This window comes from Pelodiscus sinensis, chromosome 11 (genome assembly GCF_052426305.1).
Source record: "Pelodiscus sinensis isolate ZL-2025 chromosome 11, ASM5242630v1, whole genome shotgun sequence".
Classification (NCBI taxonomy): domain Eukaryota; kingdom Metazoa; phylum Chordata; order Testudines; family Trionychidae; genus Pelodiscus; species Pelodiscus sinensis.
In genome coordinates, this window is record NC_143062.1 from 18,996,704 (window position 1) to 19,022,959 (window position 26,256).

A 26,256-nucleotide genomic window follows, 5' to 3' on the forward strand; every position below is an offset into this window, starting at 1 on the left:
AGCTACAATAACTGAGCCTGAGATCTCCAGCTCCCTCTCCAGCCCTAGTTCCCTCCACCAGCCTTAAGCAATGTCCCCTTCCTCTGGCCTATGTCGATTCACGCTCCACACAGAGTTTGCATCCCCAATCAGGAGCCCCACACTCAGGTTTACATGATCCATAAAGTGCAGGAAAGAGGAGTGAATTTAAAGGAGGCCATACCCTGATCCCCACCATCTCTCCCCTTCAAAGTCTGCAGCTGGACACCGAGAGATGGGACCTTACAGGAACCTCCTGTCCTGGGAAGAGACAGGAAATTCTGGGAATCAGAGGAAACAGTGTGAAGCAAAAAGGAATTCTTGCTCCCCCTCTGCCTGGCTGGGCTCCCAGGCAGAGATGTAAACAAGACTATAATTATAGGGATCATGGCTGAGAATGAGCTATCCAGGACTCTGGCTGTTCCTACAGGGGATTAGTGACTCAGTGCTGTCCCTAGTACCTCAGGTGATCAAAGGGTAAAGTGCTGCAGAAAGCAGTATGGGAAGATCAGAAGGGGGAATTCTCCCTCACTGCAGGCTCCCAGTGCCCCAGAGTGGACTAAGGGCATTGTGCTCCTGGCAGGCACCATCTTTAAGTTCTGCAGTAAAATCCAGGGGTTTGTCTCTAATGTTATTATTTATTTGCATTATAATAGCACCAAATTTGGTGCCTCATTGTGCCAGGTGCTGCATGGATCCCAAACAAGATTGGGATCCCATCACTCTGGGAGTTGCACAGTGACAGTCCTTGCACTGAAGAGGTCACAGTAAAACTATAGAAAAAAATGAGGGAAACTAAGGCACAAAATGGGATGGGGGGAGGCAGAAGAGATTTTCAGTTGCAGAGTCAGGAATAGAACCTAGATGTCCTGAGTCTCAGTACAGTACAGTACCCCACCTTCTGGACCACATGTGACCCTAGAGATTGCCTTCTCCCTTCTCCTTCATCCCTTCCCCATGGCAGATACGCGCCAATATGTTGGATGGGCCATGGCATTGTTCTGAATGATTGTGTGTTCCTCATGCCTTTTATGAGCTGCACAATGTCCCTGAGACTAATGTTGCCCCTCCCAAGCTTTCCCCTTCTTGGGGATCTAACAGCACAGTCTCTCCCCTCATGGGCTGCTGGCCAGGATCAGAGCCATGGTCTGTCCTTCATCCACAGTTACTATGGTGACCATATAGTGGGGGTGAGGCCAGGCTCTGGAACCCTCCCAACCATGGCCATGTTCTGGAACATGGCCAATCACCACAGTAACAGCTGGGGGGGGAATTCAGGTAGGCACCATGTTGGGGGCCCACCGCCACTCTATGTTCACCAATGCTTGCATCAGCCCCTCCCTGGATCCCAAAGCCCGGGCGCCTGGCACCCTCTACCAAAAGAAGGGCAGGGTGCACCTGTTAGGACTGCTTTCAGGCTCCCTTCCCCAAGAGGTAACTCCTGGTACTCCCTGCCCCCTTTGTGTACTGGCATCCCACAGTCCTTGGGGGCCCAACATCTGTTTTCGACCACCCAAACTCTACCTTCCTCTCCCTGCTGTGAAGGACTCCCACAACGGGCAAACACCCAGGGAAAAATTTGGGGCTGCAGTTTGTTTTTGTAGGGTCTCCTTACCTGGCACGTGTCTTTCTTTCTCACTGTCCTGTGTGGATGTTTGTAGAGTGACACTGCTGGCTAAGTAGAGAGAGCAAGGGAGTGGAGTTAGGATGCACTACTTCCAGCTTTAGGAGGGAGTGTGGTGACTAGTGGACTAGGTAGTTTTGAGCCAGGACCTACTGAGGGAAAGGCTTCCTGTCCCAGTCTCTGTTGCCTGAGCCAGCCAGTCCCCTAGAAGAAAAGCCAGGTCCTTCTTGCCTCTGCTCTGCGGTTTCAGGAGGAGGTTTTCAATAATGGTGATGGAATCGTGGTCTTGATGAGGAAAGGGAGGAGAAAGGGGTCACCCAGAGGTCCCCCCTCAGGGAGAAGAGGCAGCCGGGTCCCATGCTGCAAGATGCAGGAGTCCTGTGTGAGTGACACCTGTGATGGGGACCAGGACTCGGCCCAATCTGCAGGAAGGTAAGTAGGATGGATGGGATCCTTATGGCCATTGGGCCAAACTTATGCTTGCTGCTGCTGCATAGAGATTTTATTAGTAGTGTCCACATGTGCCGACTGAGATCAGCACCCCTTTACGGCATGTGCTGCACAGATCCCAAGACCAGGGCCACAATTGTGCTGTGCACTACATAGACCCTGACCAAGATTGGGGCCCCCATTCTGCTGGGTGCTGCCCAGGCTCGTCAACCCAGATCAGGGGTCCTCATTGTCCCAGATGGTGCACAGATCCAGACCAAGATGGGGACTCCACTGTACTGGGCACTGGACCGACACGCAGTGAGAGACAGTCTCTACCCCAAAGGGCTTGCCTTGTAAAGAGACAAAGGGAGAAGAGTGGGTTCTACTGGGCTAGAGCCATGAGGAGGGGGGCAGCTAGGAGTCTGTTGCTGGCTCAATGTGAGATGTGGTCATGTCTATGGTATGCCCTGTAGATGAACCCATTGGCTTAGTCTAGGGTAGCTGGATAGGAGTAGCGATGCTGGGCTCATTAGCTGGGGGATACTAGGCTAGGTGGCTCCATTGCTCTGATCTGAAACTCATCATCTCCTTTTCTCCCTACCACCAGGCAGAGAGACATTCCTAAGGACCCATTTCCCTCCAAGTCAGCTCCTGCCTGCACCCTTGATCGCCCACCCCATTGCTCCCGCCCCTCCTTCCCCTTCCAGTGGATGTGGGAGGAATTCTCACTCAACGGCCGTGCCCTGCTCCCAGCCCCTTCCCTGGACCAGATGAAGAAGGGGGAGCCCCGCAGAGCTCCCAACAACTCTCCCCGTGAAAGTGTCCACCCCAAGAAGATGGGTTTGCATAGACGTGCAGACCAATGGGCTGGCAGCTCACAGGGGCACAGCAGCACTGAGGGGGGCAGGGTTAAGCGAGTACCCCACCCCACCTCCAGCAGCCTCTCCCCACTGTATTGGAAGATGGAGGCCCGGAGTGAGGCCCGCAAACGCCAGCTCCGGGAGGAGAGGAGGCACTGGCTCCAGCTGGCTCAGCAGTTGCTGAGTCTGGAGGAGGCTGTGTCTTCCCCGGCCTGGGAGACGTCCACCTCTGCCCAGCAGCTCCGGGCCAGGCTAAGAGCTGAGGCTCTGTGCCTGGCCACAGAGCCACAGGACCCAAGCCCCAGGGGGCACAGAAGGAAGGGCAAAGGGCTGGCCCCCAAAGACAAGATCCGGTACCAACCCATCATTAACCGGACCATCCCTGACTTTGAGACACTCCACAAGAGGTTCCAGGAGCAGCTGGAGAAGAGGAAAGTGAGAGGTGAGCCAAGGAGATGGATGCAGTTGCTTTTGGGGGCTGTTTAAACGGAACCTCATGCCCGGCACTGAGATGGAGCTGCCTCTGATGTGGGACTGCTTATACAAAAATCCCTGGAGTAGGAGGCACAAGGGCTGATTATTCAGAGACTCTTCCCCTGGCAATTAAGATGCAACTGTTTCTGGCGTGGGAAGTGCAGCTGATGGGAAGGTTCAGGAACCCTCCATTAATACTTTCTGTGTTTTCCTCCACCAGCCAAGATGACCATCTACAAACCCTTCCATCTCCACATGGCCAGCAGCTCTCAGCACCAACCTGGGGACCAGCTCAGAGACTGGGAGCAGCACCAGCTCTGGAGCTTCCACTGCAGGTCCCAGTCCTGCTCAGAGTTCGACCCCTTCCTCTCAGTGCCACCCACCAGAGCCTCTGACAAACGGCAGGAGGCCACCAGGTATGGACAATGACCTTCAGTTCATTCACACCCCAGTTGTTCCAGCCCTGGCTTCCCTCAGCTCTGCTGCGGCCCCTCTGCCATCCCCTCCCCAGCGCTGCTGGTCCCCCATAATCCTGACCTACAGCTAGGGTGGCTACTCATGCATTCCAGAAATACCAAACATTCCAGTGCTACTGGGAATGGCAGGAGCCCACATCTGCCAGTGCCGCACAAGGGGCGCTATTTTGAAGAGCACACAGCCCACCTCTGCCAGCATCATCTGACACATGTGGCGTGCATGCCAGGTCACACCAGAGGGGGCAGAGAGGCACTCTTCATTATGGCATCTCTCATCTGATACTGGACAAAGCCACATTGTTTTTCTCAGTACTGGATAGAAAGGCAGGATAGTCTGGCTAAAAGCAGATAACTGACATGCCAAGCTAGAGGCCCCTGCTATCCCAGGCCTGGGTTTCAGCACACACTGCCCTCCAGCACAGCCCCTCCACCCTAACCCACAGCCTCCAGCTATGCCAACCAGGGGTGCTGGAACAATTTTTTTAGTGGGGGAGAGAAGAGCCACTGAACCAAATTGGAAACCCTATATATAATGGAAACTATTCAAGCCAAGGGGTTCAACAGCACCCTTACTTCCAGCACCTGTGCCCCCAGCTGTGCCTGTGCCCCTCAATCTCAAATCACAGTCCCCTGAAATGCCCCTTGATTGATCCTCCCCCTTGGCTTCTGGTGCAGGCTATTGCTGTTGGAGTGGGAGCGACGGGAGCAGCAGGAGAAGAGGCAAGCAGAACAGCGCCGGGTCAAGCAGCAGCAGGTGCAGAGGGAAGTGGCCAAGTGCCTGGCAGGCTATAGTCCCCCTGACAGCTTGGCTCAGACCACACAAAAGAAGAGGGAAGAGCTGAGGTAATGGAGAGAGGAAGAAGGGAGTAAGTAGCCTGGTGTGAGTGAGAGAGGAGTCAGTGTGGATACTACCATATGGTGCTGTGGTGCCTCTTGTCCCAGTCCTCAGCCCCCTGCTAGGCCAGCCCTAAGCTCCCCTGGAGCTCTGCCGGTGCTCCTTAAATTGGACCTATGGCCCTCTACCCTCTTCTATTGGCATTAATTGTCAGTAGGTAGAACAGAGAATTAGTGCTTGGAATACCTGGGTTCCATTCCCATCTGTACTACTGTACTTCAGCAAGACCCCTCTGGACCTCACTTTGTTATCTGCCCCCTTTTTCTGCTTAGAATGGGAGCTCGCTGGGGTGGGGACTGGCTCTCATGAGGGGGCTGTCTACAAAGCAACTGGGAGGTGTGACTGCAGATCATGCAGAAATACCTATACTAGCTTTGATCTAGCTAGCATACTAACAGTAGCTGTGTAGCAGTGTCAGCACAGATTAGCAGCCAAGTATAATCCCACCCAGGGGCGGATATAGGGCAGGGCGAATGGGTTGGCCGCCCCGGGCCCCGCGCTTCAGAAAGCCCCGTGCATGCGCCGTGGCGCCGCTGCGCATGCGCATGGCGTCACTGCGCGTGCGCCGTGGCAAAGGGGGGGCCCCGTGGAATTATGCTGCCCGGGGCCCTGCAAAACGGTCATCTGCCCCTGATCCCACCCAGTACCCTGGGTATGGATGCAGGTAACTAGCCAGTTCCACCGTCTATGCCGCCATGGCTATACTTTTATTTTTAGCATGCTAGCTGGATCACAGCTAGCTCAGGCATGGCTACATATTCTGCAGTCACACTTCCCAGCTGCACAGTAGACAGAACCTGTGTGTCTGTACAGCACCTGCTTCAGCAGGGGCCACATTCATGGTTAGGGCCTCTAGATACTGATACACCTAATAATAACAATCCAGAGATCGTTTCTGTTCATGTGCAACTTTTCTCACATAAGTGGCCTTCTTGAAATCAATAGATTTGATAAACAAACTTATAATTAATTGAAATAATTGTTCATAATTTAGATACATAACAATTTAATACTGATTATAATCAGCAGTGATTTAAAATAATGCATCCATAAATTTAACATAATGTATGGTAATTAACAGTGATCAATAGCAAATCAACATGCATAATTATCAGTTTATATTAATTCAGTAATAATATTGATTTTTGTTAATGTAAAGCTATTAGTAGTGATCAATATTAATTTAACTGATCCACAATAGTTAATATTAGGGCTGGATTAACTCTTCTATGGGCCTAGAGCTATCAGATATTGTGGGTCCCCCTAGGCTCTGGGGCAGAGCCAAAAATGAGGGGTTAAGTGTGTAGCTTGAGGCAGGAGGGTGGTGAGGACTCCAACTGGGGATGCAGGCTCTGGGGCGGGGGTGGGTATGAGGTGTTTTGAGTGCAGGAGGGGGCTCCGGACTGGGGTCAAGAGATTTGGAGTGCAGGAAGGGTCTCAGGACAGGAGCTTGGGGTGGGATTCCAGGGTCTGGGTGGGAGCTATGGTGCAGGAAGGGGCTCTAGTCTGGGGCAGAGGATAGGGTTGCAGAGTCTAGGAGGGAGTTAGGGTATGTCTACATAACAGCACTAATTCAAACTAACTTAATTTGAATTAGTTAATTCGAACTAAGCTAATTCAAATTAGTGCATCTAGACCTAAAAACTAATTTGAATTAGAGTTTTGCTAATTCGAAATAGCATATCCACATTGAGTGGACCCCAGTTAAGGCTGGCCAGAACCAGTGCCGGCAGGGCATCAGGTTAGGACTTAGAGTGTGGAGCTGCTGCCTCAGGCTAGCCGAGGGCTGTGCTTAAAGGGACCCGACCCCCACCCCGGACAGACAGTTCTCAGGGTTCCCCGCTTGCTTGTCTACCTTGATGAGGGACAGCAAAGCAGTCCTGTCTAGGAGTGCCCTGAGTGCCTGCACTTGGCACATCACAGCACTTGGCCATCAGCCCGGCTGCACTTGCCACAGGCTACCATCCGGGGGGGGTCAATTGGGGGCTGTCAGGATACAGGAGGCCCTGCAGGAGAGCTTCCATCCCAAGGAGCCCGCACAGCCACCCCAGTCCGCCCCATGGGGGCTCGTGCCCCATTCCTCCTTCACCTCCTTCCACTTACCCCTCCCTAACCCCCCTTCCTGATATAAAAAATAAAGGACACGTGTTCAAAAATAGAAACTCTCTTTATTTAACAAAACTGGGGGAGGGGGGGATTAATCTCTGGGAAGACTAGGAAAAGGAAGTGGGAGAGAGAGGGTGGAAGAAGGGAGGGGGAAACCTGGGAGGAGGGAGGTGGAAGGGGGAAACCAGGGGAAGAAGGAGGAGGGGAAGTATAAAACTATGGTTCACCATATCTTCAGTACTGTGTACAGATGTGGTCTCCTCACCTCAAAAAAGATATTTTGGCCTTGGAAAGGGTTCAGAAAAGGGCAACTACAATGATTAGGGGTTTGGAACAGGTCCCATATGAAGAGAGGCTAAAGAGACTGGGACTTTTCAGCTTAGAAAAGAGGGGACTGAGGGGGGATAAGATAGAGGTATATAAAATCATGAGTGGTGTGGAGAGGGTGAATAAAGAAAAGTTCTTCATTAGTTCCCATAATAGAAGGACTAGAGGACACCAAATGAAATGAATGGACAGTAGGTTTAAAACTAATAAGCGAAAGTTCTTCTTCACACAGCACATAGTCAACCCGTGGAACTCCTTGCCACAGGAGGCTGTGAAGGCTAGAACTATAACACAGTTTAAAGAGAAGTTAGATAAATTCATGGAGGTTGGGTCCATGGAGTGCTATTAGCCAGGGGGTAGAAATGGTGTCCCTGGCCTCTGTTTGTGGAAGGCTGGAGATGGATGGCACAAGGCAAATCGCTTGGTCGTTGTCTTTGGTCCATCCCCTCTGGGGTATCTGGTGTTGGCTGCTGTCGGCAGACAGGTTACTGGGCTAGATGGACCTTTGGTCTGACCCAGTACGGCCGTTCTTATGTTCTTATGTTCTAAGCTCAGGGCTTAGGGTTGGGGGGTCTCACTGGACCAACTTGATTTTCATGCAAACCTGCTCCTGGGTTCACATGTGGCCTTTGGGGGCCAGGCTGGCCCTAGACGGCTGCATTCCTGTGCCTAGTGCGGAGGTCGTGGACGTTGGAGGCCTCCCCCCAAACCTCGATGAGGTCCATGATCACCTCACTAGACCAGGCAGGCGCCTGCCTCTTGCGGCCCCGGGCAGGTCCTGGGAGTCGCCAGCCTGGTCCTGGGAAGAGGCGGAGGGCTGGGTGGCAGCGGGTGGCTGGCTCATGCTGTGCCAGGTGCAGAGTTGTTAAGGGCTCTGGGGCTGGGAGGGGGGCAGAAAAGTTTCCCTGGTTTGGCCCAGAATGGCCACCAGGGCAAGCTGGGAAGGGCTAGCCTCCCACTAGTTCGAATTAAGTGGCTACACAGCCCTTAATTCGAACTACTTAATTCAAACTAGGCGTTAGTCCTCGTAGAATGAGGTTTACCTAATTCGAATTAAGCGCTCCGCTAGTTTGATTTAGATTCGAACTAGCGGTTTGCATGTGTAGCCGCTATTAAAGTGAATTCGAACTGATGGCTGTTAGTTCGAATTAACTTTGTAGTGTAGACATACCCTTAGAGACTTAGGCGGCAGGAGGGGTCTCAGTGCTGGGGCAGGGGATTGGGGTGCGAGGCGCGTACCTCGGGGAAGCTCCTGTTTGGTGGCGGTAAAGACATGTGGCTCTGTGCTGTTCCATTCTCACCTATTGGCACTGCCCCATGCAGCTTTTATCGTCCATGATTCCCAGCCAATGGGAGCTGTGGGGGCAGAGCCTCCAGGCAAGGGCAGCACAAGAACAGAGCTTCCCAGCCCTCACAGCTCCAGCCCTGGGTGGGGAAGGTTTTGTGGAGCTGCCTTTCCCACTCTCACCAGGAAGGTTTGGCCCAGATCACAGGAGTTTTAATTGCTGCAGCCCCTAAGCCCCTTTCTTAATCTGGTCTTGGGTAATATTGATGTAGTAAATTTTAAATATTAGTAATTACTAGAAATGTAGTGTTAATGATGATCAATATTATTTAATATTGAGAAATAAATGCTAGTGATTAATATCAGTATTTTAATGGTGACTCATATTAATTTAATATTTATTAACAGTAGTAGTTAATTGTTATTTCTTTTGATACAAACAGTTAGCCAAATTTTTGGTATTGTGAGTTGCCCCAGTTAGGAGGAAAAATTGAAGACGGAGTCAGGGTTTTTCTTTGGTGCTATTCTGTTTGTTATCAAAGTTCGTACTAAGTCCTGTTTCCCTGAACACTGGAGGAAGCAAACAATAGGAGATAATTTCTTTGCTCACAGCCCCAAGCCTCCTCAGTAGCACGAGGCCCACAAGTCATCAAGCCTCTTTAAGCTTCTCTCAAGGTCCTACACCATGCTCACGTCTGCTAAGTCTCTCACTTCCTGTGTGCTCTCTGTTGCTTCTCTTATACATATACAGGCATTGGGCTTATCTCTGTGGTGAATATTTTGCAGGCATAGTAGAGCAGCATAACTAGCCTGCCAGAGCCCCCTAGAGGAGATGCAGTGTAGGCCATTAGAAGGAGTTTTGCCAGCACATTGACATCAGCCCGCTGAATGACATTAGCTAGGGCTGGATCTACACCAGTGGTCTCCAACTTTTTTAAGCACAAGACCACTTTTTTATTTTAAGTCAGTTCAGGATCAACCTCAAAACCCAAATATACCTGTCAACTCCTTCTCCAAGGCCTTGCTCCACCCCTTTGCCAAGGCCCAGCCCTCTTCACTGTGAAGATGGGGTACAGAAGAGGTGGACAGAGTGACAACAGCACCCCCCTGGCTCTGTCTCCCCCACCCTGAGCAACAAGCAGGAGGCTCTCAGGGGGCAGCTCTGAAGCTCTGGATAGGAGCAGTAGGGCGGTGGGGCAGCTGAAGTGCCAGCACTTGATAGCCTCCCAGTCAAACCAGTTAGGATCATCTGTCAGAGGCTCCAAGATCTACCCATAGATCCTGATCTACTGATTGGTGACCACTGGCATAGATACTTAACTCTTGTCTACACTCCTGTTTCCTTCAATATAACTTACAGTGCTCTGGGGTGTGAATAATCCACATCCCTGAGTGACATAAATTGCTCTGACCTACGTGCCAGTGTGGACAATGCTATGCCAGCCAGAGAGTATAGCTACTACCTCTCATGGAGGTGGAGTTATAATGCTGATGGGAGAGCTCTTTCCTGTATGCACAGAGTGTCTACAAAGGTGCAACTGTGCTGATGTGGCACATCTAGTGTAAGCTAGCCTTTAGTACAGTGGTGGGAAGGGTTCTCTTATCACTGTAGCAAACCCAACTTCTTGTGAGAATTCCTCTATCAAACTGTCTGTCTCTAGGGATGTAAAATCCCAGTTAATCAGTTAACCAGTTAAACCTTAAATTTAACAAGTTAACCAGTTAAGCGGGATCCTGTTCCCACCCTCCCTGCATGCAGGGGAGGGGGGCAGCTTCTGGGTGCTGCTTACCAGGTAACTGGTTAACCAATTACCTTTTCACATCCCTAATCTCCACCTGTGGTTAACTCATCCTAACTTTCTCACTCAGGGGTGTGAATTTTTCACACCCCTGAGAAATGAAGCTTGGTCAGTCTAATTATCTACTGTAGACCAGCCCTAAGACTACAGAAGCAGCACTCTTGTGTCACTATAGTTGCATCTACACAAGGAGCATTGCTGGCACAGATGTGTCAGCCAAAGGGTGTGGTTTTTTCCTCACTCCAGTCCAAACCAGCCTAGCTATGATGGTAAAACTCAGGAGTATAAGCGTAGCCACGAACACTCACATGTGGTCTGTGCCTAACCAAAACCATCTGCCCACATTGTTCCAATCCCTGGGCAAACTCACAAATGCTTTTGTTGTATTGGGAGTGCTGATTTTCCATTTCTCATTGCTATATTAAGTAAAGGGCAGCAGCCACCCTCACTAGCCTCAGTGATGCTTCATGCACACACATACCCCACCCAAACAAACACATACTAATATTCAATTATTAATTAATCACAGTGTTCACTCAGCTTGTGTGTTACACTCCTTCCCCCATCGTGTGTTGTCTCATCTATGTAGACGGTAAACTTTTCAGTGTAGGGACCATCAGCTACTTTGTGTTAGACAAATGTTTTGCAAAATGGAGTCAAACCTTAGTTGGCCCTTAGGCACTTCCATAGTAAACATGATTAATAAATAAAAATAAATAAATTATAAGTGAGTAGTATATGGTAATTGTTAATAGTGACATTAACCAGGTGTCTATCAATGATCAATATATATTGACATACTATTTGTGCAACATAGACATTAAGATTTTTAGCATTCATAATAAAGTAATAATATTTAGTATTTATGGATATTAACACTAGAAATTATATTGTACGCCATGGCCGAAGAACTGCTAATGTAGTTCCTATTTTTAAGAGTTCCTAATTTTAAGAAATGGGGGAAAGAAATTAAAGGCCTCATAGTTTAACTTCAATTGTATGCAATGTCCCGGAACAAATTTTGAAAGAGAAAATAATTAAGGACATAGAGGTGAACAGCCATTGAGATAACATACAGCCTGGCTTTACAAAAGCTAGATCATACCAGATCAATTTGGTCTCTTTCTTGGAGAGGATAGCTTTTTTTAAACAAAGGAAATGCAATAGACCTAAACCTGGATTTCAGAGAGGCTTTTGCGGCGAGGAGTCCTGTGGCACCTTATAAACTAACCGAAGTGTTGGAGCATAAGCTTTCGTGGGCAAAGACCCACTTCGTCAGATGCAGAGGCTTTTGATACAGATCCATGTGGGAAATTATTAATTAAATTGGAGAAGGTGACGATTAATATGAGAATTGAAATGTGGGTAAGGAACTGCTTAAAGGGAAGATTGCAACAGGTCACACTGAAAGGTGAACTGTCACGTGGCAGGGAAGTTACTAGTGGAGTTCCTCAAGGATCACTCTTGGGACCAATCTTATTTAACACTAGAAGATTTACCCAGCATTGCTCAGGTCCTTAACTCAATTAACTTTTTTCTCTATGGAAAATAAAATGAAAATGTTCATGCTTCACTTAAATCCATTGCTCTGGAGTGAAGCTGGGGGTGAGGGGTTCAGTATGCAGGCTGTCTCCAAAAGAGAGGCAACCATAGCCCTCTCTCACCACAGGAGTTTGGGGCTAGGTGAGAAGTACCTCTCCCTGGCCACTGCAGCTCCACAGGCACAGCTGCGGGAGGGTTGCATGTCCCCTAGCTGAGGTAGATCCAAGTTCGTCTGCCCCCTGTGCTCCCCAGCCAGAGTGAGGAATGCAGTAAACTGTGTACTTTCCCTTCACTCCCCGATAAAGGGGAACAGCCAGTAATGGTCCTGTGCAAATGTGGGGGGGGCACATTACCACTTTCACCCACCCTAAAGGACATCTGTGGGGAGGGAGGCTCAGGGCAGGAGCAGTCCTGGACAGTCACCTGTCTGGTAATTCTGTCTACTGTATGGTTTTATGAGAAGCAATCCTATTCCAGACACAGCCCATTTCCCTTGCACAACCAAACCCTTATCTTGTTTAAGTTATAAGAGGAAGCTGCATACCAAATTTGGTGAGAAGAGTTGTTTAGGTGCCAGTATGTATGTAAGAACAAATAGTTATAAACTGGCCATCAACAAGTTTAGGCTTGAAATTAAGTGAAGGTTTCTAAGTATCAGCGGAGTGAAGTTCTGGACCAGCCATCCCAGAGGAGCAATGGGGCAAAACACCTAATTGGCTTCAAGACTGAGCTTGATAACTTTATGGAGGGGATGGTGTGATGGGACTGCCTACAATGGCATGTGGCTTATCTGTGACAACCTGTTCAAAATCTCCAATGGCTGGAGACAGCACCCTAGAAGGGGAGGTCTCAGAGGGTATGTCTACACTACCCCACTAGTTCGAACTAGCGGGGTAATGTATGCATACCGCACTTGCTAATGAAGCCCGGGATTTGAATTTCCCGGGCTTCATTAGCATAAGCGGGGAGCCGCCATTTTTAAATCCCCGCTGCTTCGAACCCCGTGCAGCGCGGCTACACGGGGCTCGAACTAGGTAGTTCGGACTAGGGTGCCTATTCCGAACTACCGGTACACCTCATTTCACGAGGAGTAACGGTAGTTCGGAATAGGAACCTAGTCCGAACTACCTAGTTCGAGCCCCGTGTAGCCGCGCTGCACGGGGTTCGAAGCAGCGGGGATTTAAAAATGGCGGCTCCCCGCTTATGCTAATGAAGCCCGGGAAATTCAAATCCCGGGCTTCATTAGCAAGTGCGGTATGCATACATTACCCCGCTAGTTCGAACTAGCGGGGTAGTGTAGACATACCCAGAGTTAGTACAGCGAGTTCTTTCCCAGGTATCTGCCTGGCAAGTCTTGCAGATATGCTCAGAGTCTGCTTGCCATATTTGGGGTCGGACAAGAATTTTCCCTTGGGTCAGATTGGCAGAGACCTTGGATAGTTTCCACCTTTGCAGCAAGGGGCACAAGTCACTTGCAGGTTTAAACTAGTTGAAATGGTGAATTCTGTGTAACTTGAAGTCTTTAAACCATGACTTGAGGACTTCAGTAACTCAGACTGAGATTGGGAGTCTATTACAGGAGTGGGTAGGTGAAGTTCTGTGCCCTGCAACATGCAGGAGGTAAGACTAGATGACCATGATAGTCCCTGCTGACCTTAAAATCTATGAATCTATAATAATTAATATTGCTGTAATGTATTTATGAATTATTTATCTTAATATAATATTAATAGCTGTGGTGAATATATTAATATTCTTAATACTGGTTAATATTATTATTACTATTATAAATTACTATTAATGCAATATTTTAAATATAACTACTAGTGTTAATTTATTGTTTGCTGCATTAGTATAGCCATGTGATCTCAGGATATGAAAAGGACAAGCTGGGTGAGTTAACAAACAGAATTTGGTCCATTAAAGCTCGACTCTCTCAGTATTAATTTAGTAATTGTTAATAGTGATATTAACTTACTATTCAGGAATTACGGAGATGTTAACATTTATTAAGAATAGTAATTTATATTTAGTAATTAGTAATAGTGAGTAATATTTAGTATTTATGAATGATTATTATTAATGTAATATTAATTAATGAATTAACATTATATATTTTAATATTCAGTATAGCCTCTTGGATAGAGTTCTGAACTGAGACTCAGGAGACCTCATGGCTCTGCAAGTGACCTACTGGGTGACCTTTAGAAAATGACTTCATTTTTTCTGTGCCTCAGTTTCTCCATTTGTAAAATTAGAATAACAATGCCAACCTCTTTTATAAAGGACTATGAAATCTGCTGATGAAAAGTGATACAGGAGAGCTAATTATCTGTATTTGTATTTTCCTTTGCTTTGTCCCATCACTCAGGGTACATCTACACAGCAGGTCTAAAGTTGAAATAAGCTATGCAGTTTGAGCTATGTCAATTACGTAGCTTAAGTTGAAATAGATTATTTTGGCTTTTTGCGCTGTCTACACATTAGGAAGTCCTAGATAGAGCACTCTTCCTCCGACTTCCCTTACCTCTCATAAAATGAGGGTTAGAGGAGTCAGAGTAAGAAGTCCTCCAGCTTGACATTATGTCAGAATAACTGCTTGTAGTATAGACGCAGACTATATTATTTTGGAATAACATCAGTTATTCCGAAATAACACTAATGTGTACAAGTACAAGAGCTGTTGACCCTGAGGGTACAGCATCTCAAAGTGTTCTTGTTAAATCGGTTTCCTAGCTGATAAAAACATTCTTCATATCCTCTTTCTATAATAGTATTATTATTTACTTTGCATTAATAGTAATTTATAATGGGTTCAGGGGTCAATGCTGAGCTGTCAAATCAGGGTGAATTGCTTAGAAACAGGGCTACTTACAGCCAAGTCCTCCACTATCTTTAACAAACACCAAAACAGTGACAAAAAGCACTTCTGTTTGACACACTGGCCAGCAAGAAATCATACAAGCAGCTCCCTCAGGGTACGTCTACACTACAACGTTAATTCGAACTAACTTAGTTCGAATTAGTTAATTCGAACTAAGCTAATTCGAACTAACGCATCTAGAACTAAAAACTAGTTCGAATTAGCATTTTGCTAATTCGAACTAGCGCGTCCACATTAAGTGGCCCCTGAACCAGGCTTAAGGATGGCCGGAAGCAGTGCCGACAGGGCATCAGAGGAGGACTTAGAGCGTGGAGATGCTGTCTCAGGCTAGCCGAGGGCTTTGCTTAAAGGGTCCCGACCCCCACCCCAGACAGACAGTTCTCAGGGGTGCCCTGCTTGCAAAGCAGTCCTGGCTTGGAGTGCCCTGAGTGCCCACACTGGGCACATCACATCACTCAGCCATCAGCCTGGCTGCACTTGCCGCAGGCTGCCATCTGGGGAGAGGAGGCAATTGGGGGGCTGCAGGAGAGCTTCTACCCCCAGAAGCCCGCAGAGCCAGCCCAGTCCTCCCCATCAGGGGCTCGTGCCCCATTCCTCCCTCACCTCCTTCCACTTACCCCTCCCTAGCCCCTCTTCTTGATGTACAAAATAAAGGACAATTGTGTTCAAAAATGGAATCTGTCTTTATTGAACAAAACTGGGGGAGACTGGGAAAAGGAGGTGCGAGAGGGGAAGAGAGAGGGTGGGAGAGGGGAGGGCAACTAAAATGATCAGGAGTTGGGAACAGGTCCCATATGAAGAGAGGCTAAAGAGACTGGGACTTTTCAGCTTAGAAAAGAGGAGACGGAGGGGGGACAGGATAGAGGTCTCTAAAAGCAGGAGTTGGGTGGAGAAGGTGCATCAAGAAAAGTTCTTCATTAGTTCCCATAAAGAAGGACTAGAGGACACCAAAGGAAAGGAATGGGTAGCAGGCTTCAAATTAGTAACAGAAAGTTGTTCTTCACAAAGCAAATAGTCAACCTGTGGAACTCCTTGCTGCAGGAGGCTGTGAAGGCTAGAACTAGAACAGAGTTTAAAGGGAAGTGAGATCAAGTCATGGAGGTTGGGTCCATGGAGTGGTATTAGCCAGGGGGTAGGAGTGGTGTCCCTGGCCTCTGTTTGTGGAAGGCTGGAGAGGGATGGCACGAGACAAATGGCTTGGTCACTGTCTTCGGTCCATCCCCTCCAGGGTCCCTAGGGTTGGCTGCTGTCGGCAGACAGGCTACTGGGCGAGATGGACCTTTGGTCTGACCCAGGACGGCCATTGTAAGCTCAGGGCTCAGGGTCGGGGGTCTCAGTGGACCACCTTGATTTTCATGCACACCTGCTCCTGGGTGGCCAGGCTGGCAGCTATCCTGCCCAAGCCGGCCACTTTCCTGTGCCTACTGCGGAGATCGTGGACAAGGACCACGATGTCCGCACTAGCCCAGGCGGGTGCCCGCCTCTTGCGGTCCCGGGCAAGCTCCCAGGAGCCGCCAGCCTGGTCCCGGGAAGAGGGGGAGAGCTGGGGGGCATCGGGTGGGTGGTTCGATCCGTGCCAGGTGCAGGGTCTGCTGGCTGGGTGCTGGCAGGCTTGCACCTGGCACGGGCACCGTAACCAGCCCGTGCCCCTTTAAGCGGTCCGGGGCCGGGAGGGGGGCAGTAGAGTTTCCCTGGTGTTGGCCAGAGTGGCCACCAGGGAAACCTAGGGAGGGCTAGCCTCCCACTAGTTCGAATTAAGGGGCTACACACCCCTTAATTCGAACTAGCTAGTTCGAACTAGGCTTAATCCTCGTGGAATGAGGATTACCTAGTTCGAACTAAGCTCTCTGTTAGTTCGAATTAAATTTGAACTAACGGAGCGCTACTGTAGCGCCTATGAAAGTTAGTTCGAACTAACATCCGTTAGTTCGAACTAACTTTGTAGTGTAGACGTACCCTCAGACACTTGAGCTTCTCTTGAGCCAAACCTTACACAGATGAGAGGTTATGGAAACCAGTCTCACCAAATCTGAAGAGGTTCTTCTGGTCCCAAAGGACTTGTTACATTCCCAGGTCAGTTTATACCTTAGATCTTACCCAAAAGAGCACACTATGCCAGTCTTTTAGAACCTAGGATCTAAATGTTCATTAATAAAAGAAAGAGAAATTGAGAGTAAAATTGTTAAAGAAAACATATTACATATATCAGAAGGGTAGCTGTGTTAGTCTGAATCTGCATGAACAATGAGAAGTCCTGTGGCACCTTATAGACTAACACAGGGGTTCCCAAACTTTTTGACACCGGGGATCAGCAAATCCATTCTCAAGCTTTTGGAGGACCGGGACCATTTATTTGCATATTTGCATATTCATTAAGCAAATTATGAATATGCAAATAAATTGTTTCTGGTCCTCCCAAAGCCTCCAGTGCCAACTTTAGCCTACAGAAAAGTCAGTCGGGGCCACATAAGTGAGATACAAAAACACAACCCCTCCAAACCCCTCAAACCTCACTAATGTGGTCCCATCTGTGCTTGTAGGTGCTGGGACAGAGTTCTGGGGAAGGGTGTCAATGAGTGCTGGGGCAGGAGATGGGGGGCTTGTGGGTGCTGGGGCAGAGTACTTGTGGCCGTCTGGCGGGGAGGGGACAGGGACTGATACCTGGGGATCCTGTAGCTGCCAAGACCCAGGAAGTGCGTGGGCTGCCTCCCGTCCCCCAAACAGCGGCGCAGTATTTGACACGCTAATCCATTGCACGCCTGATGCCTTCCTGCGTGGGGGATGGGGAAGTCCTGGACAGCGCCAGCCCCAACCACTCAGGCAGCGTGTGCTTTGCTCCTCCACTCCCCACAGCAGCACACGCCGCCCAAGCAGCCAGAGCCGGCGCAGTCCCGGATCCCGACCCACTCCCACACACGCAGGAAGGCAGCAACGGAACAAAGTCCCCAGTGCGTGATGGACTGGTGTTTTAGGTACTGCATTGGCTGTTGGGGCAGAGGGGAGAGCAGCCTGCACACATTTGTGACCTGGCGCGCAGCTGCAGAACTGACCCCTGACCCCGCAAGAAGCCCACACTACCTCTGTGGTCCCTGGAGGTAGCATCAGCATGGCTTGCATCTTGGGTGTTGGGGGCAGCGAGGCGGGCTCTCTCGCAAAAAAATTTCTGAGGCCTGGTATTTTTTTTTCCATGGACCGGTACCAGGCAGCAGACCACAGTTTTGGAAACACTGGACTAACAGATTTATTGGAACATAAGCTTTAGTGGGCAAAGACCCACTTTGTCAGTTGCATCTGACAAAGTGGGTCTTTGCCCATGAAAGCTTATGCTCCAATAAATCTGTTAGTCTATAAGGGTATGTCTACACTACAGCACTAATTCGAACTAACTTAATTCAAATTAGTTAATTCGAACTAAGCTAATTCGAACTAGTGCATCTAGACCTAAAAACTAGTTCGAATTAGCATTTTGCTAATTCGAACTAGCATGTCCACATTGAGTGGACCCTGAACCGAGGTTAAGGATGGCCGGAAGCAGTGCCGGCAGGGCATCAGATTAGGACTTAGAGCGTGGAGCTGCTTTCTCAGGCTAGCCAAGGGCTGTGCTTAAAAGGACCCGACCCCCACCCCGGACAGACAGTTCTCAGGGGTTCCCCGCTTGCAAAGCAGTCCTGGCTTGGAGAACCCTGAGTGCCCACACTCGGCACATCACAGCACTCAGCTATCAGCCCGGCTGCACTTGCCACAGGCTGCCATTCAGGGGGGGTCAATTGGGGGGCTGCAGGAGAGCTTCCACCCCGAGGAGCCCGCAGAGCCACCCCAGTCCTCCCCATTGGGGGCTCGTACCCCATTCTTCCCTCACCTCCTTCCACTTACCCCTCCCTAGCCCCCCTTCCTGATGTACAAAATAAAGGACACGTGTGTTCAAAAATAGAAACTCTATTGAACAAAACTGGGGGAGATTGGGAAAAGGAGGTGGGAGAGGGGAAGAGAGAGGGTGGGAGAGGGGAGGGCAACTAAAATGCTTTAGTTTAGAACAGGTCCCATATGAAGAGAGGCTAAAGAGACTGGGACTTTTCAGCTTAGAAAAGAGGAGACTGAGGGGGGATATGATAGAGGTCTATAAAAGCATGAGTGGTGTGGAGAGGGTGCATAAAGAAAAGTCCTTCATTAGGTCCCATAATAGAAGGACTAGAGTACACCAAAGGAAATGAATGGGTAGCAGGCTTCAAACTAATAACAGAAAGTTCTTCTTCACAAAGCAAATAGTCAACCTGTGGAACTCCTTGCTGCAGGAGGCTGTGAAGGCTAGAACTAGAACAGAGTTTAAAGAGAAGTTAGATAAATTCATGGAGGTTGGGTCCATGGAGTGCTATTAGGGGGTAGAAATGGTGTCCTTGGCCTCTGTTTGTGGAAGGCTGGAGATGGATGGCACGAGACAAATGGCTTGGTCACTGTCTTCGGTCCATCCCCTCCAGGGTCCCTAGTGTTGGCCGCTGTCGGCAGATAGGCTACTGGGCTAGATGGACCTTTGGTCTTACCCAGCACGGCCATTCTAAGCTCAGAGCTCAGGGTTGGGGGTCTCACTGGACCACCCTAATTGTCATGCAAACCTGCTCCTGGGTGGCCAGGCTGGCAGCTATCCTGCCCTAGATGGCCACTTTCCTGTGCCTAGTGCGGAGGTCATGGATGAGGTCCACGATCTCTGCACTAGACCAGGTGGGTGTCCACCTCTTGCGGACCTGGGCAGGCTCCCGGGAGCCGCCAGCCTGGTCCCGGGAAGAGGGGGAGGGCTGGGTGGCAGTGAGTGGCTGGTTCGTGCCATGCCAGGTGCAGGGTCTGCTGGCTGGGTGCTGGCAGGTTTGTACCTGGCATGGGCACCGTAGCCAGACCGTGCCCCTTTAAGGGCTTCGGGGCCGGGAGTGGGGCAGACGAGTTTCCCTGGTGGTGCCCAGAGTGGCCACCAGAGAAAGCTGGGGAGGGCTAGCCTCCCACTAGTTCGAATTAAGTGGCTACACAGCCCTTAATTCGAACTAGTTAATTCGAACTAGGCGTTAGTCCTCGTAGAATGAGGTTTACCTAGTTCGAATTAAGCGCTCTGCTAGTTCGAACTAGAGGTTTGCCTGTGTAGCGCCTATCAAAGTTAATTCGAACTAACATCTGTTAGTTTGAATTAACTTTGTAGTGTAGACATACCCTAAGGTGCCGCAGGACTTCTCATAGTTTATATTACATATACCAATTACAAGGCTCCTGGTGCAGGCTTGTAGCAGAGATGGAAAAGTCTGCTGTCTTATAAGTGTCTGGAATACATCCTTTATTGGGATGGGTCATTAGTCCTTCTGGGCCCAGTTAATACCAAAGCTGCTTCTGAAGTGATGAGGTGGAGTGAAGGCAAAGATGGAGGAACCCCTAGGGTCCTTTTTATAATCTTGCCCAGGTGAAGGGAATTCCATTGTTCTCCCTGTGTGAAAGTGCCTCCCAAAATGGAATTTGTCACATGAGCAAGTCACCTGTCCATGTCCTTTTTAGGCAAGCCACAATCGTCTACCACAATCGTCTTCTGGTCTGCATGTTCACAGGGAAATTCCTTAGATGTGGATTGCATCTGTAAGGTCCATTGACAGTGAAGTTCTGCTGTTCACTTAAGTAGCCACCATTTCACAATAGCCGGGCAATGCTTTTTGATATTTTCCAGAAGCAAACATTTGAAATATAAGTACACAGCCAATAGTCATAACTTCAAAGAAAAAAATCATACAGGCATAGGAATAGTATAAAGAGAATCAGCAAAGCATCAGCTTTCAATAGACACCTCACTTGGCCCACTTTGTACAAATTTTGGGCAAACACACAACAGTGGATGCAACAATGTTCTGCATGTTCGCACCAAAAATTCAATAATGTCCAACCTTAAGCATCTCTAACCATCTTTTCGTGAGTCTTCCTTGTGATCTTTGTCCTTTGACTAGTAGTTCTTGTCTCTGGCTACCATATCCCACATGTTGTCGTCTCACATGACCCAGCCATCTCAACAGATTCTCCCTCCACTTTTCTGGGGTGGTGGCTACCTACAGCATGTTTCACTGCATAATCTATTAGCTCTCGTCTTACCCAGTGTCCAGCTGAGCATTCTTATTTGGCAGCATGAAGTAGTTGTTTTTCTCTCTTCCTCGTTAGCCAACATTCTGACCCCATGCATCATGGCTGGGCTAATCATGATCTTACACATTTTGAATACTTGGGATATTTGTATAAAAGACAATTCCTGTCAACTTCCTCCATGTACACCAAGTATTTTTCATGTGGCTTCTAACTAGAGTTCTTAAATATTGGTTAATTGAATAGTCAATTAACCTCTTGAATTCTTATTGATTACTCGACTATTCTATAGTCCCCAATGGTGGGGCTGGCAGCCTGTATGCTCCAGCCCCACCCCCGAGGAGCTCCCTGCCATGGCATGCTGCTGCCCCTATATCAGAGGCAACAGTGTGGGGTTCCAGGTGGGAGTTGGTCCATGAGGGGAGCCAGTTTCAAAACCAGATCCCCTCGTGGTCCGGATGCCTGTCGCCCCCGGGCTGCTGCTTCTGTTATAGAGGCAGAAGCGTGCCATGGCAGCTGCAGCAGAGGTGGCAGCAGCCCCAGTCCAGGGGGGCCTGAGCTCCTGGACCCAAAGTGAGCCAGAACTGAGTCAGGCTGCTTGCCCGCCTGGCTCTTAATACACCTTAAATGCAGAGCCGCAACAGGGGTAGTTCCCGGATCCAGAGTAAGCCAAGATTGAGCCAGACTGCTGGCTCACATGCAAAAAAATTTACTGGTGGGAGGGAGGGTAAATGCATGTAGTCTATAGCTTTAACTGATTAGCTTTTGCTGATCAGTTAATCGGTTAATCAACTATACTATTACATCCTTACTTCTAACACCCACATCTATATTCCCATCATGTCTCAGCGCTGAACCGAGGTATTTTAATTATTGCACATACTTTATACCATCTAATTTTACTGGCTTCTCATTGTGCCACTCAACAAAGTATTGCATGTATTCCATCTTTTGCTGGCTGATTTGTAAGCCATTTTCTTCTAATGCAGTCCCCTAGCCCTCTAAGTCCCTTTCTAGTTCATATACGTCTTCACAACACAACAAAATGTCATTTCCCTTTATGTCTCCTACAATATTTGGGTTGCAAACACTGCATCCATTGTTAGCTTTCCTGGCATAGACCCAAATGAGCAGATGCTTACTTGATGCAGCAGTTTCTCCCAAAATCTTGCGGATAATTCTTTCCAGCCATCTCCTCATGTGACTTGTTAACAGGATGGGTTGGTAATGAGGACATTCTTGCACATCTCCTTTCTGAATAAAGTTAGGGACCAATGTGATCTTTCTCCAGGCCTCAGGCTTTTTTCCAGGACAGAGAATTAAGTTGAAGAAGTTTGCCTTTGTTCTCATTCCCTCACAGCCTAATGCTTTAAATGCTTGATTGTCCCACATCCTCCCCATGTTGCAACATCTTTGCGCTGTTTGCATCCCTATCATGAGGAGAGGTCCTGTGAGGTTATTGTTGGCAGATACTTCCCTCAATAAACTTAAAAAACAACAAATTGACTTGCAACATCTATGTTTTGTTACTCTTTAAGGTGCTGCAAGACTATCCATTGTTTTTTAAGTTTTTCCAGTTACAGACTAACTTGGCTACCCCTCTGAAACTTCCCTCAATGTTTTAATCATGTTCTTTTCATTGAGCAGCTTCTCATAAAATCACTGCCATCTCCTAATGATTCCACTGTTTTCCAGCAGTACTTTTCCATTTTCACGTTTGACATATTTTCCAAATCCTCTGTTTCTTTGCTTCACTTCTTTGCTTAATTGTACAAATCTAAGGCCAGGTCTACAGTAGACCCAGCAGCTCAGCTTAAGGTATGCAACTCCTTAAGGTATGCAACTCCTTAAGGTATGTTAAGTTCCAGTGGGACAACTTTTGTGTCCAAGTCTGGGCACCACATTTCAAGAAAAATATGGAGAAATTGGAGAAGGTCCAGAGAAGAGCAACAAAAATGATTAACGGTCTAGGAAGCATGACATATGATAAGACTGAAAGAAATGGGCTTGATTAGTTATAGAAAAGAGAAGACTGAGAAGGGGACATGATAGCAATTTTCAAGTACATAAAAGGGCGTTACAAGGAGGAAGGAGAAAAATTGTTCTCCTTGATCTCTGATGATAGGAAAAGAAGCAATGGGCTTAAATTGCAGCAAGGGTGGTTTAGGCTGGACATTAAGAAAAACTTCCTAACTGTTAAGGTGGTTAAACATTGAATAAATTGCCTAGGGAGGTTGTGGAATCTCCAACACTGGAGATATTTAAGAGCAGGTTAGATAGGCATTTATCAAGGATGATCTTGATGGCACTTGGTCCTGCCATGAGGGCAGTGGTCTAGACTTGATGACCCCTCAAGGTCCCTTCCAGTTCTAGTAGTCTATGATTCTATATGGTAGCTATTCCATACTCCTAAGAATTTTTGCTGCCCTTTTCTGAACCTTTCCAATTCCAATATATCTTTTTTGAGATGAGGCAACAACATCTGCATTCAGTATTCTAGATGTGGGCCTACCATGGATTAATATAGAGGCAAGAAGATTTTTTCTGTCTTATTATCTATCCCTTTCTTAATGATTCCCATGATTGATAGCCATTTTGACTGGTGCTGCATATTGAGTGGATGTTTTCAGAGAATTATCCACAATGATGCCAAGATCTCCCTCTTGAGTAGTAATAACTAATTTAGACCCAACCATTTTATATTGCAGATTATGTTTTCTAATGTGCATTACTTTGCATTTATCAACATTGAATTTCACCTGCCATTTTGTTGCCCAGTCATCCAGGTTTGTGAAATCCCTTTATAGCTTTGGACTTAACTATACTGAGTAGTTTTGTATCATCTTCAGATTTTGCCAACTCACTGTTTACCCTTTTTCCCAATCACTTATGAATATGGTGAATAGATTGGTCCCAGAACAGATTCCTGAGGGCATCACTGTTTACCTCTTTCCATTCTGAAAACTGATAATTCTTCATTTTCTATCCTTTAACCAGTTAGAAGTCCATGAGAGCACTTTCCCTCTTAGCCCATCACAGCTTACTTTGCTTAAGTACCTCTGGTGAGGGACCTTGTCAAAGGCTTTCTGAAAACCTAAGTACACTATTAGGGTTGCTAACCCTCCCACTTTCACCAGGAATCTCCCAGAATCATTCTCTGTCCCTGGAGGCTATCTCAGCTAAACTGGGAGATTTTGAGTGCTAACAAAAAATAGTACTTTATAGGCTGCTTAGTCTATAAAGTACTACCAGACTATTTGTTGTTTTTTAAGTGAAAAGAGAAGATTTAAGATAAGCTTGATGGGCAGATTTCAGATCCAGATCAGAACCCAAAGGTCCCACGGGATCACCTACCCCCTCACTTACCCAGGCCCTATAAAGCTTCCAGATCTCTCATATCCTATAGATCTCCCACAATTTCCCAGATTTTACAGAGCCTCTTGCATTTCCCAGTCCCAATGGGCCAGACCCTATAGATTGCCTGGTTCTTCCAGACTCTATAGTTCCCCCTGGATCCTCCAACTCTACTGGACCAGATTCTAAATGCCCTGGGGCAGAGGATCCAGCAGATCCCTGAGCATCCTTGTGAACAGGCACTGAGGAGGGGCATGACTGGAGGTGGGATTCACTGTGCTTACCCTTTCTATGTTGTTGTTCTAGGAGGCTGGAGCAGCAGCGCATGGCAGAGTATGATGCCCAGCTGCGAGAGATCCAAGAGAGGGTGGAGAGTCGGCCCTACCTCTTTGAGCGTGTTATGCAGGTGAGAGAGGAGTGGGGCTACTGGGTTAGAGCAGAGGGAGAGGGCTGGGAGTCAGAACTCCCGGGTTCCATTTCTGGCTCTGAGAGAGGAGTGGGGTCTAATGGTTAGACAAGGGAGAATGAGCCCTTAGGACTTCTCAGTTCTATCCTATCAGCTCTGGGAGGGCAGTCTAATGGTTAGGACGGGGAGTCTGGGAGCCCAGATGTCTGGGTTCTACTCCTGGCTGTGGACTCCCCCTATTGCTGTCTTGGCTGGAGGAGGTCCCTGCTACGCAGTTGGGAAAGGTTTGAGGTTGGGCAGCCTGAGCCCAGCTCAGTTCTGTGTCTGATGCGAATGGTGTCCCTGCCTCTCACCTCACAGACCAACGCCCGCCTGGCTGTGGAGCGGCGCTTCTCCCAGGTGCTGGCAGCACTGGGCATTGATGAGGGGATGCTGTGGAGACATGCTGGGCGCCTGGCCAAGGGCAGCACTTCCAGGACAGCTGGCAGAACCACACAGGGGAGGTCACGGAGCCTCTCTTAGATCAGGTGCTGGATCCTGCAATCCTGGGCCCTATACAACCCCCTATCCTGTAGATCCCTCCTGGATCCTACTGCTCCAGGTCTGATAGAGTTCTCCTGGATCCTACCGCTCTGAGCCCTGTAGATCTCATTGTCTTGGCCCCTATAGCTCGTCACCTGGCTGTCCAGGCTCCAAGCGCTATGTCTCAGACAGCCATGGGGTACTCCAGCCTCTATAGATCCATCATTCCTCTTTGTCCAGGATCTATAGATCTCCCAGCACAGGGCCTGCTGATCCTCCTGCTTCATCCATTCCTTCTCAGAACTCCTAGTTCTCTGGGAGGGAAGGGGGATCTAGTGGTTCATTTGGTTCATGTCCTGTTGACAGGTTGCTGCTCAATAAGAGGTTAGAGTCTCTTCTGGACTCTTTGGATACTGCCTGAGAATAACCCCGTCTGGAACGGAGAAGGGTCACATTCAGCTCCCTGAGTGAGAGAAGCAAAGTACCAGCAAATAAATGAGTCTTTAAGAACAGAGTTTGCTTTTTTCTTACTGGGATTACTGCAACAAAGTGAGTTGGAGGTGTTACGAGCTGGAGACTGAGAGCCAGGACTCCTGGGTTCTATGCCTGGCGTTGGAAGGAGGATATGGCCCAGTGGTAAGAAGAAAGCAGGAAGCTGGGAGTCATTATTATTATTGTTATCTTTATAGAAGTGTCAGTGAGAGGCTTTGGCTGAGATTCGGGCCCCCAATGTGCTATCTGCTACATAGACCTCCCAGTGAGATCAGTGCTTCCACCGTGCCAGGCACTGCACAGACCCCGACTAAACTCAGGGTGCCCATTATGCTGTGTACTGCATGGACGCTGACAGCAGATGCTCCATTTTGCTGGGCCCTTCACAGACACAATGAGGGTATGTCTACACTACCCCGCTAGTTCGAACTAGCGGGGTAATGTATGCATACCGCACTTGCTAATGAAGCCCGGGATTTGAATTTCCCGGGCTTCATTAGCATAAGCGGGGAGCTGCCATTTTTAAATCCCCGCTGCTTCGAACCCCGTGCAGCGCGGCTACACGGGGCTTGAACTAGGTAGTTCGGACTAGGTTCCTATTCCGAACTACCGTTACTCCTCGTGAAACGAGGTGTACCGGTAGTTCGGAATAGGCACCCTA

General features: G+C 48.5%; 1 protein-coding gene across 2 annotated transcripts; it reads left to right on the top strand.

Annotated features, from left to right (window-relative positions):
* The first annotated feature begins 1,290 nt into the window (after nt 1-1,290).
* Nucleotides 1,291-25,615, top strand: TSGA10IP (testis specific 10 interacting protein). 2 transcript variants are annotated; one of them, XM_025188041.2, is made up of 8 exons: nt 1,291-1,452; nt 1,893-2,074; nt 2,682-3,376; nt 3,629-3,824; nt 4,560-4,727; nt 24,482-24,581; nt 24,942-25,108; nt 25,470-25,615. In XM_025188041.2, the coding sequence occupies exons 1-7, from the start codon at nt 1,306-1,308 to the stop codon at nt 25,101-25,103; spliced, it is 1,650 nt and encodes a 549-aa protein (XP_025043826.2). In that variant the 5' UTR covers nt 1,291-1,305; the 3' UTR covers nt 25,104-25,108; nt 25,470-25,615. The 2 variants fall into 2 exon arrangements, 1 of the variants encoding a protein (XP_025043826.2); XR_016350429.1 differs by lacking the exon at nt 25,470-25,615 and having other exon boundaries at nt 4,560-4,750; nt 24,942-24,956.
* Nucleotides 25,616-26,256: the final 641 nt, after the last annotated feature.

Bases quoted from the DNA above. Each gene is read 5' to 3' on its own strand.
- TSGA10IP (XM_025188041.2), top strand. From the start codon at position 1,306: ATGTTGGGGGCCCACCGCCACTCTATGTTCACCAATGCTTGCATCAGC. The intron at 3,377-3,628 runs GTGAGCCAAGGA...TTCCTCCACCAG, and splicing joins GGAGAAGAGGAAAGTGAGAG to CCAAGATGACCATCTACAAA. The intron at 24,582-24,941 runs GTGAGAGAGGAG...CTCACCTCACAG, and splicing joins TCTTTGAGCGTGTTATGCAG to ACCAACGCCCGCCTGGCTGT.